This window comes from Pantherophis guttatus, chromosome 2 (genome assembly GCF_059756535.1).
Source record: "Pantherophis guttatus breed Tessera chromosome 2, ASM5975653v1, whole genome shotgun sequence".
NCBI classification, from domain to species: Eukaryota; Metazoa; Chordata; class Lepidosauria; order Squamata; family Colubridae; genus Pantherophis; species Pantherophis guttatus.
Window position 1 is genome coordinate 145,389,045 of NC_142064.1, and position 20,517 is coordinate 145,409,561.

At 34.2% G+C, this 20,517-nt stretch overlaps 1 protein-coding gene and 1 long non-coding RNA gene across 10 annotated transcripts; both read left to right on the top strand.

Annotated features, from left to right (window-relative positions):
- The first annotated feature begins 82 nt into the window (after positions 1-82).
- ZNF207 (zinc finger protein 207) lies at positions 83-11,577 on the top strand. Of its 8 annotated transcripts, none has more exons than XM_034412527.3 (11): positions 83-392; positions 1,512-1,638; positions 2,613-2,751; positions 4,106-4,276; positions 4,880-4,955; positions 5,830-5,930; positions 7,308-7,468; positions 8,642-8,731; positions 9,692-9,934; positions 10,352-10,514; positions 10,642-11,577. In XM_034412527.3, the coding sequence occupies exons 1-11, from the start codon at positions 352-354 to the stop codon at positions 10,800-10,802; spliced, it is 1,473 nt and encodes a 490-aa protein (XP_034268418.1). In that variant the 5' UTR covers positions 83-351; the 3' UTR covers positions 10,803-11,577. The 8 variants fall into 8 exon arrangements, with proteins under 8 accessions (XP_034268418.1, XP_034268422.1, XP_034268423.1 ...); XM_034412528.3 differs by having other exon boundaries at positions 112-392; positions 4,109-4,276; XM_034412529.3 differs by having other exon boundaries at positions 150-392; positions 5,830-5,900.
- Positions 11,578-12,677: 1,100 nt separating this feature from the next.
- LOC148115368 (uncharacterized) lies at positions 12,678-20,058 on the top strand. Of its 2 annotated transcripts, none has more exons than XR_015732451.1 (2): positions 12,678-13,874; positions 17,164-20,058. It is a non-coding gene; the product is annotated as an uncharacterized LOC148115368 (long non-coding RNA). The 2 variants fall into 2 exon arrangements; XR_015732450.1 differs by having other exon boundaries at positions 13,784-13,874; positions 17,161-20,058.
- Positions 20,059-20,517: the final 459 nt, after the last annotated feature.

Consider the following 20,517-nt stretch of genomic DNA (forward strand, 5'->3'; position numbering starts at 1 on the left):
CACCAAAAAAATAAAATAATAAAAAAAAATCCCACAAAGCAACCCACGTGGGCAAGAAGCGCGCAGTCGGAATTTCCGCTGCACCGCCCGCCGGGAAGGAACGGATGACGTAACAATCCGTGAAGTCGCCTCGAGACCGTACACGTGCCCCTCTCCCTCCGCGTTGCATTTCGGGAAGGCGAGGGATTCGGCGGAGGACAGCGGCCATTTTATGCCTGGCTGAGAAGCTGAGAAGAGGGAGAAAGAGAGAGAGAGAGAGAGCGAGAGAGCGAGAGCGCGGTTGGCGTTGGCGCTCCGTCACGTTCGCCGTTTCTTGGGGAGTTTTCCCGTCCGAGCCGTTGCCTTCTCGTCATGGGTCGTAAGAAGAAGAAGCAGCTAAAGCCTTGGTGCTGGTATCCTTTTCTAGGCGGAAGGCCGCTCGTTTCTGATCGGGAGGGAGGGAGGTCCGACTGGCCTGTCTTCGGTAGCGGCCTCTTTTTTTTTTTCCTTTCTGGTGCTGAAACGCCTCAGCCGCCTGCTTTGTTCGGCAGGGCCCTGGCCGCAAAAAAAAAAAAAAAACATCCGGGCGACGGCAGGAAAGACGTTTACAAAGACCTCGCTTCTCACTGCCGTATAATAAATAGTCCGGATTTCTTCACGCCAGAGCCTTAAAAAAAGAAAAAAAGAGTTTTCGGAGCTGCCGCCTTTTGGGATTCACGTATCCAGCAGCGTATCCCGTTCTTACAGAAAGGGCTGTTGCCGTTAACCTTGTGCCCTGACGTTTAATGGATACAAAAAGCATATTTTGTTAATTTTGATGGGTATCGTGCTGGTAGTAGGCCGAAACTAGCCTTTTTTTTTTTTTTTGCTAGATGTTTGCCAGATATCTATAAATTTATTTCTCTTTCGCTATCTCTCACTAGCTTCTTAAGGACTTCTTAAGGATTGGAAAATTTATTCTTCCATTGTTCTGTGTTCGCTTTATATACATACACACACATAAGATTTATATGCTGCCTATTTCCCAGATAAGGAGACTCTTGGATGGTTAACTAGCTAACTATGAAGGTGTGATTGTCCACATGTTTTCAAAAAAGCAAAATCAATAGTGAGGTTGAGAGCAATCTTTCTCTGAGAAACAACTTCTGTATGTTTAGAGAGTCTGCATGGCTTTCCCTTATCCCAAACCCTCTAATATGGGCAAAGATTATATGTGTTAGATGGTATCATAAGCAGTGGTTGACAACTCAACACATCAAAATTTGTGCGCTTCTAACCTTAAAAATTCCAAATCCTGCCACTTAACATTGGAGTTATAGTCACTTTATGAGTGAATAACTGCTAGATGCCTTAGAAGTTGTCTTTCCTGATGAGAAAACGTATAAGGTTTATGAAATCTTGATTTATAACAGTAATTGAAATTTAATTGGAAATGGGTTACAGCTTTCCTTAAAACTGTTTATAGTAATGTTGACTAATTAATATCTTTAATATTAGCATATATGCTTGATTTCTTTAACAATGTGGAATAGGTATTGTAACAGGGATTTTGATGATGAGAAAATTCTTATTCAACACCAAAAAGCAAAGCACTTTAAATGCCATATATGTCATAAGAAACTGTATACAGGACCTGGTTTAGCTATACACTGTATGCAGGTAAGTACTATAATATACCCATATAAATACGATTATTTGTGGTGTTACTTATATATGCTTTTGTTTCACAATCTTTCCATTTTAAAGTAAGGAAATTAAAGTTAATTTGTTATTCACAAATGCCCTTGATGTACAAGTAGTCCTTGATTTATACTGTAATAGAACCTGGAGTTACGATCCTACATCATCCAGAGTTACAGTCCTACTTCATGTTGGTCATGCGACCCATCTGATTCTATAACATTTTTTGCAGTGGTTGTTAAGCAATTCACCATGGTGTTAAACAATTCTATGATCTGCAATGGACATCTTTTGCCAAAAATTGGAAGTAAATGCCAAGCATCCAAAGTGTAATCACTTCAAATCAAGTATCTTTTGGGGGTTCATCATAATTGCAACTAATTATAAATCAAAGATTACCCATATTACAATAATAGCTGCATCAGTAGAAGATTAGAAGAGTTCTTTGATCAGAAAATAAGCAGAATTGATAGTAGCTGTAGATGGAGAGGTGGCATCTAAAGTTTTGAAAGTTTCCATTAATCAGAGTGAAAGACAAGTTATGTAGAAAGTTCCATACTGGTGTGTTTTGGATACCTGTAGGTTCTGTTTTTCTTTTCAAATGTGTTGGTCCAAGCATTTTTGAATAGATTTCCAGAATTGTTCAGGAAAATAAACGTTAAGAGTATTCAAATCCCAGTTGAGAAAGATATTTGAGAACCAGTATAGCTGTGTTTGTTCTAACTGTTGATAGCAAATTAAAAAGCTATGGCTTTTCCTGGTATTGTGTTGTAGCTAAACCAAGGAAAGGTGTATTTTTAAGGTTAACATTAAATTAAGATACTGTGATTGAACCCCCTTCCAAAAAAATCTGGTAAACTTCATAGCTAAATGGAGACCTAACCTTAAAGCTTTATAGTTGTAGTCTTTAATGTACATCCTGTTTACGTTAGCTTGGATTTCTCTTTCTTAAGGTACACAAGGAAACAATTGATGCTGTTCCAAATGCAATACCAGGAAGAACTGATATTGAACTGGAAATATATGGTATGGAGGGCATTCCTGAGAAAGACATGGATGAAAGGAGAAGGCTGCTTGAACAAAAAACTCAAGGTAAATGGAAACACTTCCTGATATTTATACTGAACCTTTGCAACATGATTCCTCTTTGATTTGGCAGACCATTGAGTCTCATTGTATTTGTAGTTGTGTTGCTGCAACATATTCAAAAACATATACATGGGAAAATGTAGAAATCGATATAAATAATAGTCATGGATTGACATGGATAATGTTGAAAATAGTATTGATTATAGCTGGAGTGATATTACAGTAATTTATATATTTTTAAATTCTCAGTGACTTACAGTAGTAAAGCATTAAACGTATATGACATAAAATTGTCTCAGTTGCTGTCCTCAAATTAAAACTAATTTTTTTTAGCTTAGTGGAAAATAACTCTTTTTATCAATTTACTAAAGGATAAGAGAATGAAAGTTAATCTGATTTTATGAGGTAAGCTTACCACTAATTATATTATAAATTTAAGCTGGCAAAATTTTATTGAAGAATCTGGATTGGAATAAGATGAGCTTCATTTTAAAATGGAAGCATCAATAACTGATACTGTCCTCATAGCTGAAAATGCAAAGTATCTGCAAGTTTTAGCAATAAAAGTGAAGGTGAAGAAAAGGGACTAAGATTAAATATAACGATGAAACTAATGACCACAGATAGAACGACCAACCTTAGAAATGACAAGATGCCAAAGTGATGAATAGTTCCTGCCTTTTCAGATCAACTATCAACAGTAAAGGATCAAATAGTGAAGAAATTTGCTTCAGACTAGTGCTTGGTAGAGCAGCTATGAAGGCCATGCATAAGATATTCAAATGCTACGATGTGCCTATACCTACAAAGAACTGAATAGTGCAAGCGATGGTATTCCCTATAACGCTTTATGGAAGCTAAAGTTGGACTTGAATAAGGAGGATAGGAAGAGTATTGTGTGTTGGTGATCAAGTTCAAATTCTTGTATTTTGGACATAATTCTTTGGAGAAGGCTGTAATGCAGAGAAAGGTGAAAAAGAAGATGACCAACAGCAAGATGGGCGGATACAGTTACAGTGGTGATGAATGCCCTGTTGGGAAACCAGATCATGTTCTTTGCAGCTTTATTTGCTGCCCACATGGAATAACTCACTAAAAATGGGCATAATAGATGTTTAGTAAGTATGTACTAGTTTTGATTTCACTAGCAGATGTGTTGAGCTGGTTTTTCTGTGAAATGGGGGAAATCAAACAAGTATTTAAATGGTTTGGAAAAGGATCTTGCTCAAAGTGTTTGTGAAAATTTATTCTTTTGTGCAGCAATATCTTACAATGTAGAAATACAATAATTGTATTAAAAAGAATGGTTACTTTTTGTGACACAAATTAGCATTAACCTGAACGTTGAAACTTTTAGCAGAAAGCCAGAAAAAGAAACAACAAGATGATTCTGATGAATATGACGATGATGAGTCTTCAGCTTCCACCTCATTTCAAGCACAGCCTGTGCAGCCACAGCAGGGATATATACCACCAATGGCACAGCCAGGTTTACCTCCTGTGCCAGGGGCACCTGGAATTCCTCCAGGTAGTTATATAGATAGAAATAATTACGTTAGCTTTAGAATTTTTTTTTACTAATAAAGATTTTAGTAGAATATTATTTTGAATCAGCATGATGATGTTTTCCTGTATTTTAGCTATGTTAATCATTTTCTTAACATTTACAAACCAGAAAATATTCAGTGGGGGTTAAATCTAAATTAGAGAAGTAATGTCTTTTGCTTCCATCTGTTCCACAGGGACTCTTCTAACTTGTTTAGTTCTCAATGTGTTCTTAAAAGTGAAAAATAGGTATATATCTTACAAGACTTTTGATTTTGCTTACTATAAATATGTTAACGTCAGTAGACATTCCTCTGCTTTTTGGAATTGGATTTTCTTTACAGAGCTATATCTGAGCATGGTAAAATATACAGGGAGCAGATCTGAAGGATAGTTTTGAGCATTTCAGAAACAGTTAAATCAACACTAGAAAACCTAATGATGAAATCCAGTGGATTGTAGTAGTTGTTAATTTTCCATGGTTTCATATGTTAAGGAAAATTGTCAAGAGTTTTTCATATATGTTTATCCAGTAAACAATAGATTATTCATTTGCAGGTCAGTTAATATACATTCTAACTTCTAGGTATACCACCATTAATGGCAGGTGTTCCACCAATGATGCCTGGAATGCCTCCAGTCATGCCTGGAATGCCACCTGGGTAAGTATGAATGATGTTTAAGCAACAGCATGCTTCATGTTTTCATTTGATTTACTTCACCTGTGGGGCTTTGCTTTAAAAGCTGCACAGTTGGGGATCTGATAATCCTGTCCTAGTTTGTAAGGACATCACTTGTTTATTCTTTCAGGAGTGTTCAATAGTGTTTTCCAATGTAGTGTTCCCTAATTGCTAAGACTTTCATAGTAATTTGAAATCTTAGTAAGAGTAACGGGGGATAACCACTGATCTCCTGTGTTACTGGGTTCTGTCTTATTACCTAGAAGAGAATAGGAAAGAAACTGAAATCAAGTAAAGAAGAAGGTAGACAATTATCTATTTTTAACTCAGAATACTGGCTTTTGCAGGCATGGATATTTTTCATTTATTGTGATTTTGTTATTCCATCTTTAATATTTTATAAATAATCTAAGGGATTGGACTTACTTCATACTCCTTCCACCTCCTATTTTCCCCACAACAACAACCCTATGAGGTAGATTTGGCTGAGAGAGAGAGTGACTGGCCCAAAGTCGCCCAAATGGTTTTCATGCCTAAAGCGGGACTAGAATTTATGGTCTTTTGGTTTCTAGGCCAGTACATTAACTCTAGACCAAACTGGGGTATGTTAGACTGCCAATTGCTTCATTCTATCTTTTTCTTCCCAAAAAGAGTTGGATGATGAATTATGATAGCTCTACTCTATTTTGCTCGTGTTTTGAATTAAGGCAGGAAGTTGTGCTAAAATCCAATACAGCCAAAGTTATTTGAAGGCAGATATTTACATTTCTCAGCTGGTAGAAAATCTTGGGACATTTTAATATCATACAGTGTCATTCTTAATGAGAGATCTCATTAGAGTCTTTCAATTTTATAGGATGATGCCAATGGGTGGGATGATGCCTCCAGGACCAGGAATCCCACCTCTCATGCCTGGTATGCCACCAGGTAGGTCAGGAATGACGAATCCATATTGTGGTGAGAGTTATTTAATTTTTTCAACTGGATTTATGGTTACTACATTTCTGGGGTAAAAGAGGGACACAGAGCAGCTTTTTATGGGACTTAGAAAGAAGGTGCACAGGAACAAAAATGTATGAAGTTCAGGCAATGGCAACTGCTGATAGAAGCTTTTTCCATTCTGCTCTGTCGACTGATATATTTCTATTAACACATAAGCTGTATTTTTGATTGAAATATTAAAGCCTTTTTTGTGTATTTGCTTTATTTTCCCTTTTCCCCTTTTGGGTGAAGACTTTGGAATAGTTCCAGAAAAACCTATATAAAATGTTATGTTCAGGCTAATTTGATCCTTCAAAAATGGTAAAAAGAAATTTCTGCTTCCAAGAATATAGTATTAATATAAGGTAATATAAGTATTAATATAATTTGTACATGCATTGTACATGCTGTAGCAAATTTCTCTAAAAATTTCTCTTTAAAAATATTTTTGGAAATTCTTATCACTGCTTGAATTGTTTAGTAGTTTTAGTGTATAGTTACAAATTTTATTGTTTACTCATTTGTCTTTATATTTACCTATGTTTATTTGGGTAATATTGTAAGCCATTGAAATATATAAGAAGTTTCAGCATGTTTTCAGAATTAAAAATAGATACATTTAAGCATTGGGTGAAAGAATAATACTCCTAAACATTGCTTGCAAGGAATTAGAAAATGTGATAGATTCCCACCCTGGGAAGGGTTTGCCCTTAAAGGAGGCCTAAAAATATTTTGTATAAATAAATGTATTTATATTTTATATATAAATACATATTTATATATATATTTATATTTTGTATAAATAAATAAAGCATTTTTAAGCATTTCATTCCTTAAAACAGAATTTGTAATCTAAATCCAGCCAAGGATAGTATCCTTTGCACTTCTCTTGTGACTGGGTCCATACAAAAGACATGTCTCTCAGGGATTCAGGCTTTCCAATTAGGGTTCTCAAAACCACCTTCCCCTCGTTACCAGATAGACTGATTAGTCTTACAATCGTATCAAATATATAAAACAAAAATAAAAGAGAGGATCTAATTCTAGGGTAAAACGGATGAAAGAAAATACAGTAATAAAATACATATGTGGTAAATACAATCAATGTTCAGATAAATAACATCACTTTTACAGGGTAGCCCAATCTGTTCAATATAACAGGTCTTAGATCAGTTGCCTTAACTATAAATTTAGCAATTCTACTCAATCTAAGCATCATTAAAGTATATTTGTGCATTTAATGTTTCTTTGTCTGATGTGTTAGCCCTCTGACGGAAGGTCAGTATTTGTGATCTTGCCTGTGGTATTAATAAAATCCTCACCAAAGCATAATCAGAAATAATTATTCTACAGGTATGCCACCACCTGTTGGTCCTCGCCCTGGATTGCCTCCAATGACACAAGCCCAGCAGGTGACTACTCAGGGTGTTCTTAATAGACCTCCAGCTCCTGTCATTGCAGTACCTACTCCCCAACCACCAGTTACCAAACCACTGTTTCCTAGTGCCGGACAAGTAAGTTTTCAATTATCTAATCACCAAAAAGCTTCAGTGCATTAATTTTCTTCCTTTTCAAGTATGTTGAAATAGTGAATTACGGTTCAAAAACAGTGGGGTGTGTGGTACAACTGAAATTGGCAAATGGTATTATCTCATACTTCTATTGCATTTTATGTGTGGTGTATTCTTGTCAAAGGTTTCCTATTTACATCTCCTTTTTTTTCTGCAAAGAATGTAAATACTTCTGCCAGTCCAAACTCAGAATAGAGGGATGGATGGATGGTAAAGAGAATAAGTAACGTCTGCTTTAGCACATGTTCAGGAAATAGTTCTAATAACCACTTAATAGCAATTTTATTATCCTTAAAACATGTTTTGTACTTATAAAAATGAACACAAAATTAAGAGAGCAGAGTATTCTGTTCTGTACTTTTTTTATACTAGATTAAAGGAAATTATGTTGAAACTGGAAAAGAAAATAGTTATATACAGTATATTAACTATTTAACTAAAATCTAAAATGACAATTATTTTTGCAAGTTAAAGTAGTACCTGCTCTTTAACAGAACTGCATTATAAATGAAGGTTTTTGTTTTTAAACTATTGACTTGGAAGCAGAACTTCTAAATTTCTGCAAGAGAGAGTCATGCATAGGGTTCTGTAGAAGCTTCACTCACAAACTGCACCAAACAGCTGGTTTGAAGTAGTTCATGTCCAAAACAAAACATGTATGTTTGGTCCGAGTATGGAATGAAATGCTATTATTTTGTTCCAAATAAGTATTGAAACACTGTTGTTAATAGGCAGCAGTGTTTGAAAAAACAGGAAAGAGGCTTCAAGCATCACAGACAGGTGGGCTGGTGACATGTATCTTGTTGGGAGCTACTGGAGGGACAAGAAGAAAGCAGAAGGAATACACACTAGCCTTGTTCTGCTCATCTTGTAAAATCATCCAGAATCCTTGCTAGTATATTTTGGGACAATGGAAACATGTTTTTCTTTTTCTTAAACCACAGCCCACCTGGAACAATTCGTCAGAATTTATGCATTGTGCTTGTTTCAGGCTCAAAGAAACATTTTATGTGCATCCCTATTCATAAACAAAAATCAGTCTGAGATTTTTCCTCTTGGTTATTTTTATGCATTCATTTGGAGACTGTTTACTGTTTCCTTTCTTTTGTGCTACAGATGGGGACACCTGTCACAAGCTCAAGTACAACTTCATCCAATTCAGAACTGTCAGCACCTTCTAAAGCTCTGTTTCCTAGCACAGCACAAGTACGCAGGAAGTTGCAGTTAAAAATTGCTTTGCCAATTAACCCTTTAAACCGTTATGTACACTTTAAAAATCTGCCTAAACATTGTCAGATAATTGTGGTTTCCTGATTATGTTTAGTTGTTCAGCGCAATCTGAGAATTCATGCATAATAATTGGATAACAAAAAAAAAAGAAGAAAATTTTACATTGTGGTTCTAAAGGGTTAAAAAGAGAGCATGAAAGCAGTTAAGTGCATTTAGTGGGCAGTGGTTTACTTGATGCATGGTTTATTTTTTCTAATTTATGCTATTCTGATACATCATGTTAAATGTCAAATGCATCATGTGCTAAAATCCCAACTTACCTAGTCTTGTTTTGGAGTTCAGTGATTAGTTTGAAATAATGTGCTGTTTGCTTGCCAAAGCATTCTGTCATGTGAAACTAAGAGCTCTTTTGTTGTGTATAAATCCTTTCAAGCTTGTACTTTCCCATTGAAATTAAATATAGCTTTCATTGGCTGTAGGATAGGAAAATAATTGAAAACTGCAAGTGATAATTTGAGATGTCTCAGAACATCAAGGGATTTTTATACAAGGGATTATTTTAAACAAATGTAACATAAAAATTGACATCCTGAGGTTCGGTCTTAAACATCCTGTTTGAATACCAATTTATCTCAGCTGATATTTCTAGATTAAATTGGTTTTTATTTTGAAAACCCAAACATCTTACTATATGGGGTATAATACAGAAAATGACAGGTGGAGAGAGTTTGTTCCTATTTGTTCTAGACATCTCAAACTTTGCAGTATGTTTGTGTTGCAGGATTTATTTTTTTATTTTTATTTTGCTACTTTTTGTGATAAAATAGAACTTTTACTTTGGGTTAATTTACCTGTGTCAGCATATGATAATGTTATGGAGTTTATTTAAAAGATAACAATGTACTTACATTTTTAATTTTGTATTTTTAAATACAGGCTCAAGCAACTGTTCCAGGCCCAGTTGGTACAGATTTTAAACCTTTGAATAATGCACCTGCAACTACTACAGAACCACCCAAACCTACATTCCCTGCTTACACACAATCTACAGCATCCACCACTAATACAACAAATAGTACTGCAGCTAAACCTGCTACTTCTATAACAAGTAAGCCTGCTACTCTTACAACAACCAGCGCAACCAGTAAGTTGATCCATCCAGATGAGGATATATCCTTGGTAAGTTAAAGTTAATTTTCCCATGCCTTTTCTTTATAATAAGATTAATATGATAAATAAAAGTTTTCAACTTCCCATATGATTTACCATGGTTAAAGCAGTATAATTCTCAAAGCCTATTCTTTGTAGTATTTAGAGTGCTTCATTTTTGAGAGTTCAGGTGATTTAATAATTCTATTTTTAATTCCCGCAATAATTGAGATAGCAATTAATACAGAACTTCATAAACTGAATTTATGTCCTAGAGTACATATCTACTTAATAATGATTTGATTGTCAAAAATTATCCATTAGAACTTCCTGAACTATAATTAACTATTGCCACGAGAATAGTGTCTCAACTGTATCTGTATTTCAGAATGAATCTTATTTTGATTTCGCACTGATTAGATATCCTCCATGTATTTCCCTTCATAGGAAGAAAGAAGAGCTCAGTTACCCAAATATCAGCGTAACCTCCCTCGACCAGGGCAGGCATCTATGGGCAATCCACCAGTTGGACCAATTGGAGGTATGATGCCACCACAGCCAGGAATTCCCCCCCAGCAACAAGGAATGAGACCACCAATCCCACCTCATGGTAATAACAAATTAAGCTGTGTTGGAAGCTTATGAAATGTATTTAATTGTGGAATTAAGTGACGTATACTAATAACAGTACTGCTGAAGGTAGATGTAAGTTCATTCTTTCAAATTTTGCTTTTCAGGTCAGTATGGTGCTCACCACCAGGGCATGCCAGGGTATCTTCCTGGTGCAATGCCTCCATATGGTCAAGGGCCCCCAATGGTGCCTCCTTATCAAGGTGGACCTCCTAGACCGCCAATGGGAATGAGACCTCCTGTAATGTCGCAAGGTGGCCGCTACTGATGCTACTGCAAACGTTCTAATAGGTTTGGAGATTAAACCTTTTCTCGTCTTGTGCTGTTAATATAGCCAAGCTTCCATCAATTAAAACTTCATTGTGACTTTTAGGGGAAAAAATCTTTCCACATACAAGGAACTGTTGGACATTATTTTACATGGGAAAAATTATTTAGAATAATAAAACGGAACTTTCCCTGATGTTGCAATTTATACTGTATGGCTTCTTTTTCATGTTTCATCTAGGTTTTTAGAAGTGAAGTATAGTAAATATGGTTCGTTAAATTGTGAAGGCGCTGGAATTACATGAACGTACCATCTTTAAAGGCAAGTTCTGTAACCTTATGTTGCTGTTCATAAATGATGCCTTCACAGCACTTCAAGTGCTGTTGGACTTCATGTCCCCAACAATAGTTTGGTGAGGGCTTTAACTGTTGTCATCTACTTGTACACCTAAATCTGGATGTGTAGCCATATTTAATGTAGAGTTCCTCCTGTTCCAGGGTTTACAGAATTGACCCACTAAATTCATGTGATTTTCTGTATTGTTTAACTTCATTGTAATAAAACAAAAGAAAAAAATTGTCCTTTTATTCATGACCAGCTGTGGACATCTGCCTGAAGGTTTGTACTGATGCATGCTACTATAGCTTGTATAATAAATACAATACAATTCCTGATGCTACATTGATATATCCTGAATTGTTTGATCAAGTAGTCATAGACCTGTACACTTATTAACAAGACACAACAAATAAATTTGTCAAATTTTCTTCATGGATTTTTAAGGGTTTGCCATTCAGTTGATTAAAATTTGCTGGTCACAAGTTATTGATATATGTTGGTTTCTATGAAGTACATTTTATTGTGCAATACTTTTATTTGACTCAGGTTTCTTAAAGTAATATTTTACAAAGTTTAGGTATTAGATAACCATGCAGTCATTGTTTATATACTAATAGATTTGTCATAAAATCTCATATTTTTTAAACAATCCTGATGCAGAGAAAGACCTTGCTAAAAATTGGAAAGTGATGACTGGTCTAGTTAACAACTACAATACAGCTGAAGTTTTCCAATATATCTTCCATGACATGATTTATTAGACTTTTAGAGGCCTAGGCCTACGTGACAGGATCATATTCTGCAAAGGATACTGGAATTGCTGTGAAATTTTAGCTGATTCTTTAACTGGGCTGATTCCCATTTATGAAACTTAACTGGAAAGTAGAAACAAGATTCTTTCCTTCAGTAGGTGGCAATGAGTTCCTCTTGATTGTAAGTTAAAAAGTGTAGCATATTTGGGAGACTGTCCAAATACTTTAGGCCTTTCATTTTTAATCTTCTAGTTTTATATCTGATACTAATGTGGTGAAACCTTTCTTTGAGATCCAGGTATAAGAAGATATCCTTGGGTATTCTTTATTAATTGATATTGTAAATGAAATATTTTGTTTTTCTGCTCCAATAGCAGTTATACATGTTAATACCACCAATTATCAATGTCTGAATTTTACTGCTAAATTAGTTTTTTCCACACTATTGGTTCATATTTGAAAATTCTGGGCTTTGTAGTACTCACAAAGTCTTATTAATTCTCTATATAGGTCCCTTTTTTTCTTAATACTCATTAAACACAGAACTATAATTGGCAATCTAAATATGTGTGTCTCTGATTTGATCACTTATTTTTTCATAGAAGATATAAAAATAGGCAACTCTGATCACTTGGCTGTTTTTGCCCCATTGCAGCAGCCTTTGTGTAGTTAGATATCTTAACCATCTTCCAAAGAACTTATGAATGAGAATAGCTGGTATATTTGGAACTTGCTTCATACAGATTCTTCTATTAGTGTGGCAAGCAACTCTCAGTTTAAAAATGGCTTATTAAATAGCTGTTACCTTTGAAGTTTGTGGAAGCATACAGCTTCTTTTGATTGTGCCATTTGTTTGCTAGTTTTCAGTTCATATGATGGTTATGCGATTTTTCCCAAGAATCTTTTGCAAAATTTAATAGAAAGTTTTTTACATGACTCGCCAAAAAGTTTTTTCTGGAAGCATGGATTATATCGCATGAGTTTTTTAGAAACAGTCGAGTAGTATCAATTGCTTAACTTAAAGCTATATACTTTTAGTTATAGCATATTTTGATAAGAATTTTAATTGTTTCAGTGGTTGTATTGTTCCTTTAGCACTGCAGAAAAATTGAGTGCTGCTTTTACTGTATACTTGGCTTGTTAATACCTACTTTGTTTTTAGTGGGAGAGGACATTATGGAGCCAGTAGTTCTTTTCTTCCTCTCCTGGGGCAGATTTATTTGTCTACTCCTGTTTGGGAAAGGGTCACATGGTTTCTGTCAGGAAATAAGGTTGTGTTTCCTACTATAAAATTTGCAATAGAACAACTGCATTTTCATCAAGGTGTTCATTTTTATTTTGGAGAATTCAGATACTCAAACTTTTTTTTTAAGCATATAAGGGCTTATTTATTTTGTTTTCTCTGTAGCCTGGGTTCAAACAGTATAGAATGTAACAGGTACCTTTCTTATTTAAAATAAAATAATTCACTGGCCATAGTGAAAAAGAAATATGAGAACATAATTTTGAATTCTGATTTTATTTATATTTAAATAAAAATGCATAGTCCTGGCATTTATTAATACATATTACAATTGTCTTAATAATTGTACTGGTCTAGCTACTTACATAAATGGTATACATTTTTGAAAAGCAGATGGATGTTCTAACATTTAAAAACTTGTACTGAATTAGTATAGAATATTCCATTGCTTACAACACCTGCTGTGTTACACAGCAATTGTCAATTTTTAAGGCGAGCTCAATTGGAAATTTTTCCCTATAGAAGTCAAAGCTGATTTATAAATTCCATGTCACATATGGACCTAAAATTTTGAGACCAAACTTTTATTTGATCACTGGAATTCTGTTACTATTGATTGCATGTACTTTTAGCCTTAATTGGATCATGTTTTTCTAAAATTTTAAATTTTCTTCTTCCTATAGCCCTGCCATAGGACAGGCTGAGGCAGAGTCTCAGTGTTGCCCTGTTCAGTCTGAGGCAAGTGGGATTTATTTTATTCATTCTAGGGGCTTTCACAGCTTTATAGCTGTTGGATATTTATGTCCCCAAACTTGCAGCAAGTTTGGTGAAGGCTCCTATGTTTAATTTAATATAGGATTTTTATAATATTTTGATGGGCTCTATATTAATATTGATATAGTAACACTGGTGCTTTCAATTTACTATTAGCAAGAAGTCCTAACGTGGGGTAAACATTTGCTGAAATATTAATCTCCTTGATATCCCCTCTGAAATTTTGGTCAGTGGAACCATTTTTTAAACAACTCATTTTTAAAATATTGTGATAAATTAATGAGATTCAAGAGTTCTGTTACCTGTGTTTAGTATTTTAAGAAATTGCCTGTGTTACAATTTATGCTTTTTTCATTGATACCTATTTATGAGATTTGGAGTAAATGTTTGCTTAAGCTAAATTTAAATTATTTTAAATTATTTATCATAAATATTAATGTAGAGCCTGAAGAGTGAAGAAAAATGTAGACATGAGTTTTGTAAGATGGAAAAACGGGGTAAATATTTACAAGGAAACCATTTCTTTATCGCCCTTTCTTCTCAAGATAAACAATTTGCAAAATCTATATGCTCTGAAAAATATATTTGAGCATTTTCAGTGTTATTTGAATGCTTCAATAGAAATCGTCTTACTGACTTCTTGTAAAACATGCACAAGATGTAGTTTGTTTTAAAGTAACAAGGTAATTTTTGAGGAATGCTTATAAGAGCAACAGCTCTTGAAACAAATACAGCTTCAAAAGTTAGACTATCTACAGAAAAATCCAGATTTTCCTGGCAGTCTCTTCACTTGCCCTTGCAGAGCCTCAAACTGCTTCTTAAAATTGAATTTTAAAAAAAGCTTGGGGATCTGACACGAAAGCTGTTCTAAAGGGAAAATCTGAGAAAAGTATTGTGCTCGTTGGTCATGGTTTTCCCTGATGTGGTCTTCTTCAGAGTCCTCAAACTGCTTTTCCAGCTTCCAGTTTTTCTGGTCTCTAATAACTACAGACATAATGTGCTTACCTTGATGAGGTTTTAAATGTTTAAAGCTATTGATGTTATAATGTTTAATAGCATGGTTGGGTCCCTGTTATTTTTCTCACAGGTATCCAGAACCATCTGTGAGTTATTCTAAAATTTTGGACAGATTAATTTTGGGAATTTTCCATATGATTTTGTCAACTTAGTACGAATTGCATTCAAATTATTATTCAGTGTTTAACACACAAACCATAAGAGTTTAGAAAGTCAGTATGTTAATAATGTTCTTTTTGTCTTTATATCATAACAAAAATATATAAGAATGCCTCTTGATCTAAATGCATCAGCTTAGAATGTCATTACTTGGTAAATAGGGAACGCAAAAACGTGTCATTAACACTGAATGTCTTTATCCACATTAGGTCTGTTTTATTACACACCACTGATTTTTTCTAGTCTAAGCGTTAGTTTTCAACTAGAGTACATAGTTATAATGGTATGGATAAATGCTTCTTGTTGGACAACTTTGACCATTTTAATCACAATATAACCAGGAATTAACGCCTTGAAATTTTTTGACTCATTCGTTCTGATCATTGAAAATAAATGTTCTACCAATTCTGTGACAAATATCACCACAGAATTTCAAAGTATTACCCAAACTCTTCTGAAAAAGCAGTTTGGGGTTTGTGTCGACAATTCAAAGAGAAGGTACCACCAATTCCCACATTGTACATCTCCTTTCTCAATTTCCCTGTAAGAGTTCTAGTTTTGAGATGTTTCTTTTCAAAGTTTAAGCAGTGGTTTCAGAGTTCTAGGAGGACAACTGTTGTGAAAATATATTGATAAGTATGCATGTATTGATACATGCATGGTTAGAATGCTGTTTTAATCCAACCTAATCTGGTGTCACAAATAATGCTGTTGTATTGATGGTGCTTGTGTTTATGTGAAACTGTAGAAATTGATTGTATGTTAGGAAACAGCTTTGCTTGGGTTGGACTGTTGCTGCCGGAATGCAATGTTCACCTTGTCTAAATCTAAAAAGATACTTCAAATAATTTATAATTAGACCAATAGCCTAAGTATATTATAGGTTAATTTTACTAACAACCCTATTTGGCAAGCAACAGTTTGAGTAATTAATATGGTTCTTTGATTTTGGCCATTTTCATTATTTTAACCTAGGTTTTAACAGAAACACATAATTAGCATTAAAATTGCATGTCCAGACATCATTTGATTGATTTGCATTATGATAATCATTTCCCAAATGAAAAATATTTTATATAATTAAAATGCTATATCTATAAATTATCCATAAATGTGATACACAATTTATAAGAAACTATAAAGTTGCTTCTAAAATATTTACTGCACTGAAGAGCATTAAAAGATATCAGACATCTTGCTGTCTGAAATAGAATAATAGTGTTTCAGCTACAAAAATATCCAAGCAATTATAAACGGAATAAAAGAATTGAGTATTACTGAAATAGAAAAACCATGTATTCTACTTCATATTTTTTACAAGAAAGTTTGGTATTACATTTCAGCTGAGACCTTAAGATTTCAATTTACTGTGCTCTGTTGTGGAGTTAAAGTCAATTTGTAGGCTTGCTTTTGTGTTTGTGAGTTTTTCATTAATTATCCAAAGAAAATCAATTACAAGATGCTATAATTGAAATTTGTGTTCAAAACACATTGTCAGTTAATTTTTATTTTATTTTTAAATGGAAGTCACTGCACTACTGTCACACCTGAGGATAATACATATTTATGTCAGAAATGTGTTGATAGTGTAGTCATAATGCAGATAATTTCCTTTCATTATCAGTAAAGTCACTAATATATCTCTGCTAACAGTTCTTGAACATTGGCATATCTTGCCAAATGTTCCTTTCAAAATTTTGTACTTGGCATAATATGGGCTAAATGTTTGGAGTGAAAATAAATTGTCTTGAATCTTAAAAAGGGGCATGTTTTTAGGTCAAATTCAACCAGTGATTCTATTTTTATTCTGCACAAACCATTCTTGAGGGTTTAATTGTTCCATGTATGTGTTAGAAGTGATGGAAGAACAGAGTTTTCACTGAAGCTCTTAAAAAGATTTCCACATCATAGCACAACAACCATTTAACAGTCAAGTGTTTAACTGGCTAATAAATCATGAGGATTTTTTTTCTTCAAATAAGTATAAAACCTGGGGTTTGATTTTTACAATTTAAACTTAAATCATGATTTAAGCTCCTTTTTGTTTAATATAATTTGTGTTTTTGTTGACTAGCAGCAGAATTTCAGCATTTGCTTCTTACTGGTAGAGAAGAAAAAATCCCAGCACTGCCAGTACAGGTTAGTTTAATCTGTAAGTACCGTGATGTTTGTTTGAAATCCTGTACTACAAATAATATGTTAGTACATGAGGATGAACACTAGTAACATTAGGAGGGAAATATCTTCCTGCATCTAAAACTAAGACACATAAGCTCCCATTACAAAAGGGAGTGAAGGATTGCAATATATAGGCAAATTGGGTTAGTGTATGGATTTATTTTAGTCAGACTAAAGTGATATACTTCTTTGAAGTTGGAAACCATTTGAGGAGTTGGTTGAAAAATAATCTTGTCATTTATGGGGAAACACAAGATATTTTTGCCATAAACAGAAAAGCATAAATGAAATATTTGATTCTTTCTCCTTAAATACGCCTACCAGCGTTACTGATGAGAAGCACATCTTTGCTATGATGGGCTTTTAGTTATTATTCACTATATTCTGAAGTCTAGGCCCCTAATTGACAACTCTACAGAATATAAGCTGTTATCACTCAAGTAGTTTCATCTCTCTTACAGCTGCTTCTGGGTATCTAGTATTCTTTCAAGTAAATGTTTTTGTAGCACTGCTGTACTACTTAAATTGGTGGTTTGTGTGAAGCTGTAGTTGCACCTCATTGGAATTGCATGTTTCCATATCTTTAATTTTCTGCTTTGTCTAGCCAACATTATCATCTCAGCTACTTATAAACATTTACTGTAAATGTAGCAGCTCAAGTTATCTAAATGTTTTAAGTAAGGATTATCTACAACAGACTAGAACATGACTACACAAATATGTTTTTTTTTTCCTAAGCATTCCATGTATATGACACTGTTGCTTCTTTGCATTTTCAGTCTTCTCAATGCCATCTGTGGCGTGTTTATGAAACAATGGCTGTTCCATAGTGATGGAATTTCTTTTTGCCAAAATTTCCACCTAGAAGCAAAGGGTTTAATAGATTTTTCTTAAAACTCGCATTGTAAGGTTAAGTAAAATATACCAGAGTTGATATAATTTAGTTCACTTGAATTCGATTCTTACTAATTGATTATTCCACATCAGTAATATTTGCTTTAGGGCTGAATTAGAATGCAGCTGAAAATAACCATTTTCTGTTACTAACGTGGGAGATTTTTATGTTGTGCTGGGTTATGGGACTAAAAATTAACCCAATTTTCAAAACTAACTAATAGCTTAGGATGTAGAACTATTTCAAGTATTTATTCTATATTAATAGATGCATCAGAAAAATAATTTCATTATGAACAATCTAATTTATGAATAAAGGCTGTCTACAGAAATACACCCTATTTATCATCTTAGCATAGATGTGAAGGCAGTACAATTTTTGAGGATATAGTCACTATACTGATGTGATTACCATTATAAGCAAGCTATGCTTGAGCACTATATTTACTGATGTCGAGAATTCTAAATTCCATATGATAAAGAATATACATAAAATAGAGGGAAATTTTGTTTTAAACCTAGAAGAAATTATGTTCCGGGGAGTTCTGCTGAACTGTTTCGGATCTGCTGTTTCATAAGGATCAAAAGCTCCAGCACCTTCTGCCTTTGCTTTTGTTAACCATTGCTGTTGCCGGTGTCCCAGCACAAAATGTCCCACTGGCTGGTCTGCCCTTGTTGCCCCTGCCTCCCGGTCTACCTACTTCAGCTACTGATATCCTTAGCTTTTTCCTCTACCTCCCATAATTCATTTCTGCTCAGTTCAGAACAGCTCCATTTTGTTCCAGGCATTGAACATTCAAATATATATTTTTTTCCTTTAATCACAAATCTGAAATCAACTACAGTATTCCATGCATGAAAGATGTTGCATATCCCTGCCTAAGATTTAACTACTTTTACGCTGATTGGGGAGGAGGGCAGGGGGGGGGGATACAGAAAAACTATCATTGATATCGCCCTTTCAATATCCTGGGATATTGTTAAATAACTATCTTTCTGAAGAAATAAAGAGTTCTTTCCTTACCTGCACCCTTTAACTAAGAAAAGTTACACTTTAATTAGTGTGTTAATTCATGTGCTTTCTGGTGGTGCAGTTGTCGCCAGAATCTCATTATATGGGTACCTATATTGAGTCCAGAGTGTAAATGCTTAGAAGTTTGCAAAAATTTTGATTGTTAAAGGAACACCTAATGGCAGAGGCAAGTGCATTGTGTAGTTTCATAGTTGAACATTCATGTAATAATTCACACATTAATTCTGCTATTAGTAATGCTATTAAAATTGCATTAGCACCTGTTTTTTAATTTGCAGTTATAATGATACATCTCAAGCTATGGTAGTACAAAATAAACCATATGTTAGTACTGACTTAGAGTCATACTATTTCATATCTGTTAATTCTAATTTTACTTGGATTTACATAACAAGCCTCCGGATTTTGAAACAATGCACACAATACATAGGCCGTTTATTTGCATTAATATAAATAATATTGTGTTGTGTGAAACAGCAGACTTTTGTCCTTTTTATTATTGGACTTCGGCTTTGCAGTGAGATTGATGATCCATCGAAGTATATTGTTAGTTTGAATATTGTAACAGATCCTCTGATCTTGTTTTGATCAAATAAATGCAACTTATATAGTCCTGCAGACACCAGCAATTCCAGAAATCAAGAGAATCATTTCAGGTCTGGGAAACTGGTAAGTATTTTTTAAAAATGCTATTTATCAATCCTACAGCATTTTGTTGATCAGTGATGTAAACATGGAGATGAAGAAGTAGAAATGTAGTTTATGTATGCTCCAGTGTTGATGATTCTTATTGGCAGCATTTTCAAATGTACACTTTGACAACTTTATACCTTTTTTTCATTCATTAAACTTGAATCAATTCCTTGACCTATGTGTTATCTTTCGTGTCATTTTGCTTCCTGAACATATTTGTATGCCAAGAAAAAGACAACTCACAGCTCACATAAAAAATAAAATATAAAATTGTTACAGCTGCTCAATTACAATTATATTATGGATAAGTTATTATTTTGTAGAGAGTCCCATGAAACCTGAATAGAATAAAGGCTCCATGACTGAAAGTTTCCATCAGTTGTAGAGCTGTGTTTAGTGAAATTTCTTCAGGTTTTCTGAAAAACTATTCTGGAATATTGCATGCAGTAATGTAGGCTCCCCAGCATTTTCAGTGATGAATAATGCCAGAATATTACTTCAGCCATACGGAGAAGACAAAGGGTTCCCCTCTTGCATTACCAGAATTCTCACTATCAGAATCATCCTTCCTCTTCCTCTGGGAAACTGTTAGGTCATGTCTCTTTCAAACTACTCTTTGAAACACAACGGTTG